Genomic DNA, 17718 nt, shown 5'->3' with positions numbered 1-17718 from the left:
TGGGGCGGACCGCCCCCCCCCCCCCATTCTCCCCTAGCTACGCCAGGGCCTGTGTTCCATATTATGGTTGCAGTAGGGTGATGGGTGCAAACCAACAGAAAAAAGCGCTCTTCTATCTGCACAGCTCCACATGCACTTATCTTCTTTTTTGGGATGATGCATCAAAGATCCCATTTGGGACCTATGATGCCGGCCTAAATCAGTGGCAACCTGTCAAAGGTTTATCTACCATTGGCCCTTTGTAGTCCTGCAAATTTCTTCTGTTTACCGGGGAAACATTTTCTGAAGTCATGGTAATTTGGAAATACTTATCAATAAGTATTCTAGTTACCTGCATCAAATTTCCACAATTCAACAAGTATTGATTCTCCATACAAAGGTCATGAGTGAAATTTCGTAAATTCAGGTAAATGTAAAAAAAAAATTAAAGTTTTTATTAACTAATGGAGGTACTTAGGAGCAGCAAAACATAAAAAAATCTTAAATATGTAAAATTAAACATAACTTAAAAATAACAAAATATCTAACTTACCTTTACAACAACCACCTGCACTGTGGCGTGCTCAGGTAGCCTGATGGGAGCCCGGAAGTGCACAGCCAAGGCTACTAGTAGATGGAGGATGGCAACCAAGTGCTTTCCGTGGATAGCTTGAAAAACATAAAAACATGTGCTTTACCAAACACTGACTTTGAAAAAATTAATACATTTCATATTTCTACGCATTATTAAAAAAGAATCCCCTATTTGTAAACTCAAAATTTGCATATGCATAATAAAAACTAAAAATTTGGAAGAGGGTCCAAAAAAGGCCTGTCTAGTTGATGGTGTTCCACCGAGCACAGAGTACCAGCCTTTATCAACACTATCTTCAAGTGAACTTTCTATTTGCAACCATTCAGTGGCAAGGCATTCTTGGAGAGGGTGCATGTGTAATCTGGAGTGCGGCATATTTGCTATGAATGATGCTATCATCCCTACTGGCACTGGGTGAGTCGCTGAAAAAGAGATAACAGCTTCTGAAATGCCATGACCCTCTGTTTGTTGAGGTAAGCTTTTCCCATGATAGCAAGACATTTTGTAAAGACTCTGGGGGCTATTGTGATCCTAGAAGGGAAGTACTGTGTATGGGTAGTGTTGACCATTTGTCACAAACTGTAGGTGATATGCTGGGTGGATGGGTGTTAGAAATGGGGTTTCTAGTTGGCTAGGGCATACATCCAAGCCAGGGAGAACCCACCACTCTAGTCAAGGGAAGGGAGTTATACACCCCAGATAACCCCTGCTCACCCCCTTGGTAGCTTGGCAAAGCAGTCCGGCTTCTATGTAAAGCGTTTGCGCAACACACACAAATGCACTAGTGACACTAGCACACTAAAAAGAGACACAGGGTTATACAAAATAGCCTTTGTATTATATATACACATCAAAACATAATAGACCATAAATCAATGTATAGCATGTAAAACACTTTTAGACCACACAACATAAATCACTGTGCCAGAAGGCACATATCGTAAAGATGCATGTAAACCACATGGGACCAATCACATAAAACACTGTGCCACTAGGGACTTGCCAATAAGAAGGAACATAACACATCAGCCCCCACTGCACTAGACACTTGTTATGACATCACATAAACCAATAATTCTTATTCTTTGCTTTACCACTCAGTCATCGTCAATATAACTTTTAATTGACCTGTACCCCAATATCAGTACACCTTTCTAGTAACAACCATTACTCATTTGAAAACCTCCCAAAACTTTTGGTACAGCAAATCTTCATTTACATGCTGGAAAGCAAATAGCCCAAACATAAGTGAGCTTGGAAATGCAACAAACAATGAGGGGGGAGATGATTTTGGGGTCCCCGCTAACCTAGGACGAGGACTAGGCAGATGACTTGGACACAAAGAGCATATCATTCTGAATGATTCAGTGGGGGTCCCATCCCCCCTAGCAAAGTTATGGGCAAGAATATGATCCAAACAAAAGGTACCGGAAAGCATTATAGGGTGAGATTCCTTAGTGCAGTGAAAATCATAGTTCTGGATCTCCCAGTGAGCCGGGGAGAGCCACTGCAAGGGTTGGCTGGGTTTATCCTGTTTCTAGGTGTTTGCAGGAGGTGCCTGTCCCACCAGGCACCTCAAACAAGGTCTCTTGAAGGAGGGCAGCTCCGGGAGCCCACCCCGGCTGCCTTCGCCAGCTCCCTGACCCAGCAGTACCCACGTGTGCTGTTGCAGGAGCCGGCAACTTGTATGGTAGTCTGCCCGCTCGGGCGGACACACCGCAGCCCACCACGGTAGCCTGCTGCTCCCCCAGAAGGGGCAGGGAGATCCGACCGCACGGAGGAGGCAGCGGCCTTCCCTGTCCTTACACTCAGGGAAGCGCAATCCTCAGGAAGCACACGGGGCCCAGGGATGGGGTCCCAGCACTCTTTAAGATGAGTCCACCCATGGGATGGGGTCCCAGGGCGAGGTGGAGGCACAGTGAGGATGGACACATGCACACCCCTCCCTCAATGTAAAATGTTACCGCAGCAGCACTCCTCCCGGCCCTGGCCCACTCCGGGGGAATCCGATCGAGCGGCAGCGGAGCTCCATGTGCTCCCAGCGAGGAAAGGTCAAAGGTTGCCAAACTTTAAAAGGGCATAACTTAGGCCCCATTCGGCCGATTTGGACGATCTTGGGCTTGTTTTATCCCCTACGGCCAGCTTTATCAGGGGCATTTGGGGCAACCTTCCTCACCTCTAACGTGGTGCAATCATCCAAAAGCTGGTCCTCCTGACTCCCAGCGCCAGCTCTCCTTTGTGATTTTGTTGGGGGAGGGGGCACAGAGGAGTCCAAGGTTTCCCCCACTTGGTCCTCAGAGGGAGTACGGGAGCCAGCACTCACAAGCCCTGGATTCTTCACAAGTAGGATACCACAGCAGGGCAAAAGGAGTCATTCTTTTTCGTCCACCACAGACAGAAGAAGTAATTGCAGACCAACCGCACACAGCAAAGGGGCAGAGCTCCTCCTTACAGCTAGGTCCTTTTGTTACTGGAAGTATTATAAAGTATTGGGGTTTTAGGTGTACTACTTATACCCAAAAATGTCTTCTCTTTGTGGCAACGGTCTCTGAACTCAGTCCAAACTAGTTCTGCCCTCACTGGTGCAGCATGACCACAAGGGGCGGAGATAGCATTGTGCAAAAGGAGACACAGCCTATTCAGGTGTAGTAACAACTCCAAATGCAGACCAGGTCGGGGGGCGTGGTTTAGGTGCCGCAGGAAATGGTCGCCTTTCTGAGGAGCTCCGCTGGGACGTAAACGGGACGGGAGTTTTCCAAGTGCTCCCAACGTCTACATGGTCCCGTTTTCTACTACTTCTGTGCGTGGAACGTCTGCTGCATCTTTTGATTCACTCTCCGCCGCTTGGGAAGAACAACCTACTTTTTGAAGCTTACTCGGCGCTGACTGACTGCGTGTGTTCCGCGACCGCCATTTTCTTTCCCCCTAAGCTCCGGTAAGCGCTGCCTCTTCCTCATTGCTCACAGGTCTTGCAATGTGACGCATACCTCTGAATCTCTGCTATTTTTCGAATTACTCTGCTCCAGTACCGTTTGGCATTATGCTTTTTTCTTTTCCAATGGAATGCCTTTCAATTTTCCAAACTACATTACTTTCCGCCACCATTTTGTGATGACTTTTTTCTCTATGTGGGCTTCAACATCACAAGCATTTTTTTCTGCTTAAGGAGTTTACACTAGGATATTGCCAAATTGCCACATTTCTCTTCAGCAGCAACGTCTGTTTTTCAGTGAGTTTTTCACCTACATGTTTGTACTCTCTTCATCAAGCTTGCTCTTTCCCCAGTTTGTATCTTTGGAATTATTTGATATTGAGCATCTTATCTTACATCTACACTCTTCACTCCCACGATGACAATGTCACGCCATAATCTCAATGCCTCTCAGCAACCTAATGCTTCAGCAACATCACTGATAAAAGCTGTGAAATGCAGGTCCCAAAGATCCATCCAGCTAGCACGCTAGGAATATAAACAGGCTGTTATTGAGGCCAAAAGAAATTGGGAAAATGAGTACTGGAGCTCGCTTAAGGAGGCTAGTCTGGGGAGAGATTCAGCTCGCTTCTGGAATCTTATTAGATCAAAGAATAGATTCTCCAGTGAGACCATAACCTGCAATATAGTGGGTGAAACCTGGTTTGACCACTGCTCCAAACTGTACTCTTGCTCCCAGAATGGATACCCTGCTCTAACCCCCCCACACATTGCCTGCCATCTCTAAGGGACGAGGATGGAACCCATTTTACGGACAGGGAGGTGGAGGACGCAATTCGAGCAATTGTCCCGCAGAAGGCTTCTGGGCCGGATGGCATCCCTGGTGACCTCCTCCGCTCTGATCCACGTAAATGGGCAAAGATCATTTCTACCCTTCTTAATTCCATCAATAATGGGGGTCCCATCCCCGAGTCCTGGAAGGGGGCAGAGGTCGTCCCTATCTTCAAAAAAGAAGATAGGGCGACCCCGCGAATTACCGCCCAATCAGCCTTATTGACACCACGCAGAAGGTGATTGGGAAGGTGATCCTTATGAGAATCTTGTTATGGGCTGAGGAAAACAGGATTCTCTCGGACTACCAGGCGGGCTTTAGATCTGGAACAGGAACGATCGAGCAGGCCTTTAGGCTCTTACTTATCTATTGGAAAACGGTTCTTGTGGGGAAGGGAAGCCTCTACCTGGCATTTATAGACCTCAAGACGGCCTTTGACTTGGTGCCTCGTGCCCGACTTTGGGGAGTGCTAGCTGAGATGAGAATTCCAGCATATATCCTGTCTTTGCTGGTGCGACTCCATGATGGGAACTTTGCCCAAGTAAGGTGGGGTACACAGGGGCAAAAGACCAGAAGAATCCCGGTGGACAGGGGCGTCCGCCAGGGATGCGTCCTAGCCCCCACTCTGTTTTCACTTTATGTGAACGGAGTGGTGGAGCATTTAATGAAGATCCAGTCTGACGCACCATCCCTGGCGGGCGAGCGTATTCCAACTCTCCTGTTCGCCGACGATACTCTTCTTCTTTCTAAATCCCCAGTTGGGCTCCAGAATCTCCTTGATAGTTTCCAGATCCTTTTCGCATCGAGGGGGCTTGTGATAAACACCAGCAAGACTAAATATCTGGTATTGAACCCGCCGAGAAAGCTGGGCAAGCCCCCTGTCCTAAATTTGGAGCCTCTTGAGAGGGTCATAGAATTCGATTATCTCGACATCCGACTTTCGGATTCCATGAAGTGGAACCATTTTTTTTTAAATTATATTTTTATTGCAGAGTTATAAACCACAGGATACAATTAAGCAGCCAGTACACTTGTGGGCTCCCCCCGTCCAATGATAGGTCACAGTCGTACACAGCCATTCAGCCCGCATCCCGGAGGCCGGGCGGCATATTACATCGCTCAAAAGGAACACTTCACAGTGTACGTCCCATTGGGACCCTGGCGGAAGGTCGTATTGTGTATCTGCTTTTACCCCCCCACCCACAACAACATACCCGTCAGCCATCTCCGTGGTAATCTATGAAATCGCTCGAGCCGGGCCTGCCCTAGGCTATATGGGCCTTCGCACCTGGCCGTTCCACCCAGCCGGCCTACCCCCCACTCAGTGCCCACCGTCCCAATAGGTCCAAGGCCCTAACAAGCAACCTTCTAATGGCTTCCGGCCCTCCCCAAACCCCCTGCAACCAACCCCCCCAAGGCCCCCCCTCCCCTGGCAACTGCTAAGGTGTGTGCTTCGCCCTATCGAATTGGATGGGTCCACTACAGTGCTTAGTACCATACTTCTGTGTTCGCCCCGCGGTGTCCAGCGGCTTAGTTCTCACCTTCCTCATCCTCAACCAAAGAATCACGCAAAGCCTGTACCACTAACTCCCATGCACGCGCTGCATCCAGTGCCTTCTCATTCCCCAACTGTACTGCTTGCTTCATCCGGAGCACACTCTCGCAGTCAGACCACCGCAGCAACTCATTCTTCCACCTACGCAGTGAGGGACCTCCCCTGGACTTCCAGTGCCACGATATTTCCCTCTGTGCCAATATCAGACCCAGGTCTATAAATTTACTTGTCACCTTGGTGTGCTTAGTATGCGGGAACCAGAGCAATAGGCACGCCGCCATGTCGAATTCTACCTCCCTGTCAGTCACTTCATTCAGGAGTTCCCCTACCTCCGCCCAATAGGTCCCCAGTTGTGGACACCCCCAAAACAAGTGGTCCATGTCTGCCCCTAGGGACGAACACCTGGGGCAACAGGCATCCGGCACCCGAAAGTACCGCTGTAGTTTCTCAGGAGTTAAATAGGCCCTATGGAGCACATAGAAGTGAACCTGCTGAAAGCGCGCGTTCCTGGTGCCCTTCCACGTGCGTCGCAGGATATGGCCCCATGCCGTATCCGGTATGGGCCGGCCAACGCTCGCCTCCCATTTAGCTTTGAGCCCGTGGAGTGGTTCCAGCCCTTCGTTCAGCATCCTATTATGGAGGCACGTCACAGCTTTGAATGTGCCAGCCGCCATTACCACATATTGGCACGCCATAGTCGTCGCGGGTTCCAAGAGCCCCTCCTTCCAGTGCTTTTGTACGGCAGCCACAACTGCCGCATGTAGGAGGAAGCCCCCCTCAGGCAGTCCGAACTGGTCCCGGAGCACCTCGAACGGTGCCAAAGCCCCATCTATGTACAAGTCGCCCACCACCTGCAACCCTGCCTCCTCCCAATCCAACAACGGGGACCAATCCCCTCCGTGCGGCAGCGCCGTCAACATCCCGAGCGGGATCTCCGGGGCATAAGGCCGCGATGCCCTCGCTCTCCGAAGGCTCCTCTGCCAGCACAGCCGGAGCGTCCGCTCTTCCATGGTGAGGGCCCGTAACTCGAGCCGCTGCTGCATGATGAAGTAGGACAGCACGTGGCGCTGTATTCCCCGATCCCGATCTCCCTCCGGTCCCCGGAACACCCTGGCTACGTTCTGCGTAAGGACCTGCAACTGCGCCGCTAGATAATACAGCTCCAGGTCGGGCACGGCCATGCCCCCTTCCAACTTGGGGCGAAGTAGCGTGCTCAGGGCTATTCTGCGGCGGCCATGCCCCCATAGAAAGCCAGTTATCATCGACCGCAGTTCCCTAAACACCGCCTGGGGAATCCAGGTAGGCAGCGTACGGAAATAATAGAGGAAGCGGGGGAGCGCCACCATTTTCAACAGTGCTATCCTGCCCAGGACTGTCAGCGGGAGGGTCGACCAGAAAGACAAGTTGCCCCGCAGCGCCCGGACACAGCGGCCAATGTTACCCTCCAAAAGGTCCGCAGCCGAGTGGTAAATGCGGACACCCAAGTAGGTGATGCAAGAGGGTTCCCATACCACACCCAAATCGCTGCTAGGGGTTGGCGATCCCGCACTCAGCGGAAACACGCAAGTCTTCGCCCAATTGACCTTAAGGCCCGACAGCCGGCCGAACTCAGTCAACAGATCTATCGCTCCAACCAATGCCCCCGAGGTGTCAGCTAGGTACAGGAGCAAGTCATCCGCATAGAGCGATATATAATGCCATAGCCCATTACTCACAATCCCCGCGTATCGGTCGCCTGACCTCGCATGGACCGCCAAGGGTTCCATCGCCAGAGCAAACAACAGAGGGGAGAGAGAGCATCCCTGTCGTGTTCCCCTGCTCACCGGGTACGCCGCAGACACCAGGCCGCCCAATCGTACTCTCGCCGTCGCCGAGGTATATAAGACCCTCGTCCACCTTCGAAACCCGTCGCCCATGCCAAACCTCTCCAGCACTCCATCCAGGAAAGGCCATTCCAAGCTGTCGAAGGCCTTCTCGATGTCCACGGACAGAACCGCCGGCACTCCCTCCTCATCCAAGATGGCGTCCATTATTCCCACCAGGCGGCGGATATTCATCGCCGTGCTCCTCGTGGGTATAAACCCGGCCTGGTCCCTGTGCACCAGGCCCGTCATATGCGGGGCCAGTCTGGTGGCTAGGATGCGGCTCAGGATCTTATAGTCCACCGTCAGCATGGATAGCGGGCGATAAGACCTCACGTCCGCGGCATCCCGGCCAGGCTTGAGGAGCGGTACTATCAAGGCCTCCCTCATGGACCCAGGCAATGCCCCCTTCTCGAAGGCTTCCGTGTACACCACCAGCAGCCTGGGCGCCAGGATGTCCACATAGTGTTGATAGAACTCGATTGGCAGTCCGTCCACCCCGGGCGTCTTGTTACGGGCCATATGTTTGATGGCCACCCGAATTTCCGTAAGCGTGATCGGGCCACCCAGTTCCCTCGCGTCTTCCTCGTCCAGGACCGGAAGCGGCCTCTCCCCAAGGTACTCTGCGATGTCCTGAACCCCCACACCCAGCTGACTCCGGTACAGTTCCTCATAATATCCCCTGAAGCGGTCCAATGCAGCTGCCTGGGAGTACACCATCTCTCCCTGCGCATTATTAATGCTGAGAATCGGACAGCCCCTAAGTTCCGGGTTAGCTAGTCTGGCCAAGAGGGTACCCACCTTGTCCCTTTCTGCGTGTGCCCTGATAATGTACTGCCTATAGTCATAGCATCTCAAACGTTCCGTCTCCGCGGCTACCACTTCCTTCGCCTCCAACAACTGGGCCTGTAAACCTGGCCTAGCCGGCCTGCGGCGCTCCAAGTCCCTCAAAGTTTCCTCCGCTTTCATTAGGTCATTCAGCACAGTCGTACGAGCATTCGAGAACCTGCCCAAACACACCCCTCTCACCACCACTTTCATTGCATCCCACTCAGTAGATCTACTCGAAGCCGTGCCTTCATTCACACCGAAATAACTATCAATGCCTTGCCGGACCGCATCGTCAAACACGGAATCCTCGAGCGTCTCCGGCCGAAGCCGCCATGTTGGTATCACTGAGCGCTCCCTCTGCCACTGAATATGCACCAATAGGGGGTTATGATCGGATATAGTCCTAGCCAGGTACTCCGCATGGGTAATCAATGGGGCTAGGGATCCCCCGCAAAGCACCGAATCGATCCTGACATGTAGATCATGGAGAGCGGAATAGAAGGAATAGTCCCTGGTTCCCCTGTGCCTCTCCCTCCAGACATCCAGCAACCCCCATCGTTCCTGCCAGTCCTTCCTGTGCGCGGCCAGCCTGCGCACGGGTGAGTCTACTAGGGGGGGATGGGACCTATCCAGAGCAACATCCGTGATTGAGTTGAAGTCCCCCCCTAGCACTATCGGACCCGCCAGGAAAGAGGCCAAGGACCCCGAGAGGCTATCAAAGTATCGGCCTTGGTCAGTGTTCGGCGCATAAACACAACAGAAAACCACATCCCGTCCATATAACCTCCCCTCCACCGCTACAAACCTGCCATCCGGATCTACTACTTGATTCAGCACTTGAAAGGGTATCCCCGCCCTCACCCAGATCAAGACCCCCCTGGCATACGCTGAGTAAGTGGTGCCAAAGACCTGGCCCCGCCATCTTTTCTGCAAGGCAGCGCACTCTTTTTTAATGAGATGGGTCTCCTGGAGCATAGCAATCTGAACCCCCCTGCGTACCAGGTATGCATGCACTTTGTGACGTTTCACCATAGTCCGCAGCCCCCGGACATTCCACGTTAGGCATTTCAAGTTAGGTAATGTCCCCATTCCAACTCCGTATAGTCCGAATCAAATAACAACGGTCCATGGCCCCCCCAAAGCAGTTGCCCCCCCCAAACAGTCCCAAAACTGAAACATTCCCCAACCCCCACTCCCCAGGACAGAGCACACGAACCCAATGGCCGCCCCCATCCAAACCTTGATCCAACTTCACACACACTTATCCTGTGGTCTCCACCACAGTCGACCTTAAGGGCCTAAGGGGGGTGAGTCGCCGCCGACCCCAGCTAGCGGAGCCCGCATCCAGCACTTCATCCCCTCCAAAACACACAGCTCCCCTTCCCGGCAACCCGCCCCCCAGCACCAGGATATCACCCTACCATGAAGTCCCGATCTAGTCCCAGTTCTATCTCAGCCGCAGAAAACAACATCCGAAGTCTGTGGGGTCACTATCGGCCCCTTCTGGCTCTCTGCCTCCGAAAGTTCCTCTCCTGTTCTGCTGCCTTCCCCTCCCGAGTCCGTTTCGGCCCGCTCACTGTTCTGTTGCGACCCTGTGATGGCCGCCGTCGCTGCGAGTGCATCCCTCTTCTCCGCCGCCATTTGAGCCTCCCGCTTCTCCCGCTGGCGCCTGTTGCGGGATCTGATGCGTTGTGACTGCCGCACCCGGGGCTGCTTGGGTTGGTCTCGCCGACTTTGGTGCGATCTGTCAGTCCCCGCTCTATACGACTCAAGCCATTGCCAAACTTCGTCCGGAGTCTGGAAAAAGTGCGTGGTGCCATCCATAATAATCCGCAGCTTGGCCGGGTAGAGCAAGGAGTACTGGATGCCTTCCTCCCTGAGCTCCTTCTTCACAGCAAGGAACGATGCCCTGTCCTTCTGGACCGCCTGCGTATAGTCCGGGAAGATCGTTACCTTGCTGTTCTCCACCTCATAAGGGCCCGACATCCTGGCCCGCTGGATGAGGAGATCTCGGTCCTTGTAGTGGAGGAGCCGCACCACCATCGGTCGAGGGGGGCGGCCAAGCCCCGGCGGGCGAGCGGGCACCCGGTGAGCTCGCTCCAGAGTGAAGAATGGAGTAAGCCCCTCCGACGCCACCACAGTGCGAAACCAGTTCTCCATGTAGGCCACCGCATCCTCCCCCTCAATCCGTTCCGGCAGGCCTACGACCCGCACGTTGTTCCGCCTATTGCGGCCTTCGGCATCCTCCGCCCTCCGCTCCAGTGTGTCCAGTCGGGCCAAAATGTCCGTGATCCTGTGCTCAGCGGTCACCACCGATGGCTTCAGGTCCAGCAACAGTTGGTCATGATCCTTGACCCGATCCGCCAGCTTCGCGTGATCCGCGCGTAGCAGCCCCAGGCCCGTGGCAACTTGGGCAATGTCATTGTGCAATGCCTCCTTAGTGGAGGTGATCGCCTCAAGGATGGCATCCAAACGCCGGTTCAGCCGCTGTTCCTGATCAAGCTCCGGGGAGGGACTCTCACTCAGCTGAGTCGATGTCGCCGAGTCCCCCTCGCGGCTCCCGGGCATCGGCCCTCCGATCGCCGCCATGTCAGGGCGCTGCGTCACAAGTTCGGTCACCCGTGCTGCGAGTACGCCCGTGGGTCCGTGCCGGCCACCGGGTACCGGGCAGTGCTATGTCCCCGCCGACGTTCTCAGGATCAATGGCCAGGCGGACGGGCTCCGTCCCGTCACCCCCCTTTGGCCTGTGGGGGGAAGGATGAGTCTTAGGGCGGTGGCCAACGAGGGCCCCCGATCTTCTGGGTGAAACGGGTCAGCGTCCCCTGGTCTCAGGACATCGCAATCTCAGTGTGTCGGGCAGCCGGGTGCAGGGTCCCTTGCTACTTGGCGACATCCGGACTCAGAGCTGAAGTTCGGGACCGTCCGACCACCTCGCCGCCATTTTCTTCACACCCTGGGCTACACCTCGGCCGCCTCTTCTCTCGATCTCCTCGGGGCCAGCAGTCCCCCAGCAACTCTCCGATTACGCCCAGCTGTCCCCTTACACTTCAGAGGGCAGTAGCGTCGTCGCCGGGTCGCCTAGGGTCCCAAAAACAGGAGAAATAGCGGGATTCCGCGCGGAGTTACGAGCTCACGCCGCCATCCCGATCGGCGTCCAAGCCACGCCCCCCATGAAGTGGAACCATCACGTGCAGAAGATGCTATTGGGCCACAAGAGGGTCACGGGGGCCTTGTTAAAGGAACAGCGCTCTACATCTATCAGACCTATTGGTCCAGTAATTGACATATACAGGGCCAGGGGAATAAGCGAGGCCCTTTATGGAGCTGAACTCTGAGGCTCCAGCAATACAGAGCACCTGGCCAAATCTGAAAACAGATTCCTAAGGGAATTATTGGCACTCCCACAGAGCACGCCCAGGTGCCACTGTTGCTGGATCTTGGGTGCCTTGCCATTAGTGACCTGGCAAAACTTCGCCCACTTCTATTGTGGGCGCGGCTGTGGCGGGTCCCAGAGCTGGCCAAATATGCAGAAGACTTGGCAGAGGTGATGTCTACTATGGGCTGGCAAAAATCTAATTGGCTCCAAGACGTTAAGTCCCTACTATTTGACCTAGGTCTTAGCGAATCATGGGAGATCAGATCAGCTCCACCAAAATCAGTAATAAAGAACCTTTTTTGGAATTGGGTTTCAAGGAAGCGCAATTGTGATCCTAAGATGGGAAGGGTAACTAATAGGTTCCTAATGATAGAGGACGTTACGTCTACAGAGCCATATTTAGATATCATCCATAAACCCCTAGATAGGGGACTGTATTTTAAAATCAGGATCGGTACCCTACCCATAAGGGAATTTACTGCACGCTGGAAAACCCAATTTCAAACGTCATCTGCTTGCCCTTGTTGCACACTAGGAACAGAGTCTATGGCGCACTTTTTGTTTGCTTGTCCGGCCTACAGAGTTCCAAGGGGTTACTGGCTCAAACAGTTGTGCAAAGCACTGGGTACTAGAGACTATGTTGTAGCACTACGAATCCTTTCATCGGACTCTAGTCTCTTGTGTGTCACTGGCCTGGCCAAATACTTAAGCTGGGCTTGGACGATCAGAGTAAAAAGGCTGAAAATGTTTAATTCTTATTCTAAAGCTTTTAATGTATAACTGTTCTTGGGATTTATTAATTTTTCGCAATATGTAAATTTGTCTAAATTTGTCTTTTAGAGTAAATCGGGAAAGCTTGTTGTAATTCAGTGAAATTTTAGAGCCCCAAGCTGTGTTTTTACTGTGTTTTAATTGTAAAATGTTAATGTTGGTGCTTTTAAGATATGTTTTTATATCGAAATAAAGCCTTACTACTACTGCTTCAGCAATGCTTTTGGAGAATGTTAATCCCTTCAGTGTCTTGTAAGACAATTTAGAGGATGCAGCTACTAACTCTACTTCCATAAAGAGCTCTTCTCCTCATACATTTCGCTCCAGCGCTAAAAATACCTCTAAATTAACTAATTAATCTGCTTCTACTCCAGGGAAAAGAAATTAAGACGAACCCTCCATCTCCTACAAATACTTCCTCAATTTCCTTGGAACTTTTAATAGAAGAAATCCGCTCACTTAAACCCAATATGGAGGAAATCCGCTCTCTTAACCCTTACATGGCAGACACAAACACACGTCTCCAAAGTCTTGAAGACAACTGGACACATACGGAGTGTAAGGTTGACCATCTTGAGAAAACCATCACCTCTGTTCAATCTCTTACCGACCAAGTTCCTTACCTCCACAGAGAGATTCAAAGTCTCAAGCACCAAGTAGAAAATTTTGAAAACCGCAATAGACGTAACAAACTACGTATTTATGGACTTGCGGAGGGCCTTGAAGGGTCAAATCCCATAACTTTTTATCAATCATTTTAACCTCAGCTTCTTGGTCTCCCAAACTGTCCAGTTCTAAACATCCAACGTGCTCATCACCTGGGTCCGCCATCTCGTGTCTCTGTTTCTTCTTCTATAGTAAAACCCAGAGGTGTTATTCTGTACTTTCTGGAGTATACTGATCTACTCAAGGTTCTTCAGGCTGCCAAACAGAAAGGGAAGGTCATTTGGAATGGTTCCAATCTCTTCTTTGCACAGGATTACGCCAAAAGTACTGCGGATCGTCGCAAACAATTTCTGGATATGAGACCTGTTCTACGTTCCTTGAACGCTCGCTATGGTTTATTTCACCCTTGTCTCTTTAAAGTGACTTATAACAATAAGACGACAAATTATGAAGATCCAGTTTGCTACAGCAATTTCTTGATTCCTGTTCAAATGTCTCAATGGAAATCCCTCGTTCATGAATGATGCATAATGCCTTTCTCTGTTTTGAAATGTTACTTCTATGTTGAAAGGTTGCTTCTTTATGATGTCCTCTTTTGTATTTCTATCCTTCTGTATTTTGCTCCTTGTATATTTTGCATTTCGTATTATGTTCTCTGGATACTGTATTTTGTATTTAGTTTTACATTCCATTCCTGTTTTGTACATTGAATTTTGTACTTTGTATTTAATGTTTTCCACCTTTGCTGTGTTTTCCATTTGAATTGTTAACTCTATTTCTTTTGTCTTTTTCTAGATATGATTTTGCGACCCCTTGACCTATATATTCTTCATGTTGACTTGGAGGTCGTTCTCCCTGCTCATGTCCCTGTGGTCTCTCCGGTTTGGTGTGCTTCTTTTCCTTGTGTGGCTCCACCATCCCCAGCTTCACTGTTTTCTTGTGGTATGTCCCTTGGATGTTTTCTTTTATCGTTATCTGTTCATATTGATTTGCATCTTTAATTTTTGTTTCTCTCTTTTTCAACTGCTCTTTTTCTTGTCCTTCACTTCCCCCTTTTGCTTTTTCCTTATTTTCACACTCTGCACTGATACTTTTATCATTACTTCTCTTATTCATCTCCTGTCTTTCCTTTTCATCCTGAATCTTTTTTTCTTCTATATTTTCTTCCCCCTAAATACTATGGTTTTGTATAACTATATTGCTTCCATATTAACTAATAACAATATATTTGATAGTTTATGTTTAACTGTTTTTCTGATAGTTTACATTTTCTTTACCGAAAGAATCTTGAATTTTTCTCTTGCTTGTTTTCTAATGATTACTTTTAGTGTTCTGTTTGACAGTTATTATACTGATGCTTTTTGTAACAAATGTGCATTTTCTTTCTACATAGTTTTCATTTAGAGTTTTAACTTGGAATGTTAAAGGAGTTAATAATCACATGAAAAGACAACGTGTGTTAACTCACTTAGCTAGATTAAATGTGGATATTGCCTTTATTCAAGAAACTCACTTATCGGATGCTGAAGCAATTACATTGAAAAGGAACTGGGTTAGACATGTTTTTTCTTCCCCTGCTTTAGGAAAGAAGAATGGCTTATCTATACTATGTCATAAAAAACACCAGCTTTCAATAACTCATCAGCAAAATTACCTTTACGGTCGCTGGGTGATTGTTAAATTACTTATTGATCACATACCCTTAGTTTTGTTTAATGTTTATGAACCAGTTGCTGTTGTTAATACGTTTTGGACTCAAATTTCTGATAAACTTGTCATTTTATGATGATTATGTTATTTTTGGTGGTGACTGTAATCAGGTCCTCGACCCTATTCTCCAACACCAAGATGTATTCACAATTCACCTCGGCCATATGACGCAAAGCTTTAACTGACATTTGAAGGCTTTGTAATCCAGATTTACAGGAATATACTTTCTATTCTCCTCCTTACAATTCTCAATCTAGAATAGATTATCTTTTCCTCAGTAAGCCTCGGTCCCAACTTGTCTCCCATGCTGAGATTGGTTCTATTTTAATATCAGACCATGCCCCAGTTTCTGTTGATTTTGATCTTTTACCTTTTTCCCCTCATGCTGGAAGATGGCGTTTCAATAACTCCTTATTGTCAGATCCTAATTCCACAGGCCAATTCACCTCTTTTGCATCTGAATTCTTTTCCATCAATTCTACTCCGGACTCCTCTCCGGTAATGATATGGGACTCTTTTAAAGCATCGGCTAGAGGAGTCATTATAAATTTTGTTTCGCGGAAGAAGAAACTTATTGAGGCCAAAAATACTCAGTTGTTAGCTCAAATTAAACACCTTGAATATTCGTATTATCGTTCTAATTCTGAAACTTCCTTAAAAAATCTTATTGCGGCAAAAATCTCTTTTAATAAGTCTTCTACGGAAGCCGCTTCCTCTTATCTTTTACGAAGTAGTGCTAGTTACTATGGAGGTCAGAATAAAATGGGTAAACTTCTTGCAAATTATTTAAAGATTCGTCAAGAAGGGACTAAGATCCATCCGTAATAATGCTGGTGATTTGTTGTTCAAGGATAATGATATTCTCAATGAATTTGTCTCTTTTTATAAGAACTTATATACGCCGGAACAACAACCTTTCTCTGCTGCACTTTCCTCTTTTTTCCATTCAATTCAATCTCCTCCTACTCATGACGCAGACCTTACCTCATTGGACTCGGAAATCACCTTATCTGAAATTCAAACTGCTGTTTCCAAATTGAAAAGGGGTTAAGCTCCTGGCCCGGATGGATTTACTATTGAATTCTATGCTCATTTCACTTCCTTGATACTCACCCACCTTTTATTACTCTATACATTTTTTGTACAGTCTGGATCTTCCTCAGGTTCTTTTCAACAAGCTGTAATTTGTTTGATTCCCAAAGAAAATAAAGATCCCTCTTTCTGTAAAAATTACCGACCGATCTCCTTAGGTAATCTAGATTATCGTATTGACCCTATCTACCCAATATTATCCACCCGGAGCAATCTGGATTTGTTAAAGGTCGTTTATCTTCAGATAACTCTAGAGTTTTCTTTAATATTTTGAGTAAAGCCCCTTCCCTTAATTATCCCATTGGTGCCATAGCATTAGATGCTGAAAAAGCGTTTGATAGAAATGGTTGGGATTTTATGTTTCGAGCTCTTAAATGGATTGTCTTTCCTGCTCAATTAATCTCTTTCATTTCTTTATTATACTCAGATCCTAAAGCTTCTATCTTCGTTAATGGGAAATCCTCTGACTATTTCTCTCCTTTCAGAGGTGTTCGTCAGGGTTGCCCCCTATCTCCTCTCTTATTTATCATTGACCTAGAACCTTTCTTAACAAAAATTAGGTTAGATGACAGAATTTCTGGTTTTAAACTTAAATCTACCCATGTTAAATTATTGGTTTACGCAGACGACATCCTTCTATATTGCTCCAATCCTTCTACTTCTCTTCCAGCTTTCCTATCCCACGTTGATACATTTTCTCAGTTATCCGGTTATCAACTTAATTCAGATAAATGTGAGTTTCTCCCTTTAAATACTCTTTGTCTGAAACCAGATTTTGTCTCTACTGGCTTCTCCTGGAAAACCTCTAAAATTAAGTACTTAGGTTTATGGTTCTCTCCCACTATTCCAGAAACTCTGAAAAATAATTTTGATAATCTCTCTAAAACTTTGTCTTTATCTATAGACCAATGGCATCCGCTTTTTCTCTCCTGGTGGGGTCGCCTAGACTCTATTAAGTTGATGGTCTCACCGCTTATTCTCTATCTTTTATTTATGATTCCAGCCCACATTCCTAGTTTCTAAAAAAAAATTGATTCTATACTAAAATTCCTTTGGAAAAGCAAACCTCCTGGAATTGCTCCTTATTCTCTTAAAGCCGATAAACTTTCTGGTGGAATCAAATTTCCTGATTTTAAATCTTATCATTATGCTTTCTCTTTGAGGCAATCTTCTCGTTGGCTCTCTCCTGACCAATGTGTACATCCTCCTCTTTGGTCGAATATTGAGAAATACTTTATAGCTCCTTTTAATTTTGATGAATCTCTTGCTTTTGCCAACAATATTTCTTCCTTTCGTCCCCAAGTGCTTTCACATACAGGTAAAATGTTAAAACCTCTTCTTCCGGGCTCCTATCCTGCTCTTACCTCTTTAGATCAACAACCCATTTGGCATAATCATTTATTGCGTATCAAAGGTCGTACTATATACTGGAAATCGTGGAGACTCAGAGCTTTACTCTGGATTTCACAACTGGTTTCTAATTCTCTTCCTCTCTCTTTCTCAGACCTTCGACAAAA

At 48.4% G+C, this 17718-nt stretch overlaps 1 protein-coding gene across 3 annotated transcripts in view; it reads right to left on the bottom strand.

Moving 5' to 3' along the window:
- The window catches only part of PARVB (parvin beta), a 543452-nt gene that overhangs the window by 212648 nt on the left and 313086 nt on the right, over nt 1-17718 (bottom strand). For all 3 annotated transcript variants that reach the window (XM_086952727.1, XM_086952729.1, XM_086952728.1), the window contains exon 6: nt 533-648. In XM_086952727.1, coding sequence (XP_086808853.1) covers nt 533-648 — 116 coding nt within the window. The remainder of the gene's footprint in view (nt 1-532; nt 649-17718) is intronic.

This window comes from Lissotriton vulgaris, chromosome 1_2, assembly GCF_964263255.1.
Source record: "Lissotriton vulgaris chromosome 1_2, aLisVul1.2, whole genome shotgun sequence".
Taxonomy (NCBI): domain Eukaryota; kingdom Metazoa; phylum Chordata; class Amphibia; order Caudata; family Salamandridae; genus Lissotriton; species Lissotriton vulgaris.
The sequence above is the reverse complement of the archived record's forward strand: the minus strand, read 5'-3'. Positions and strand labels throughout refer to the sequence as shown.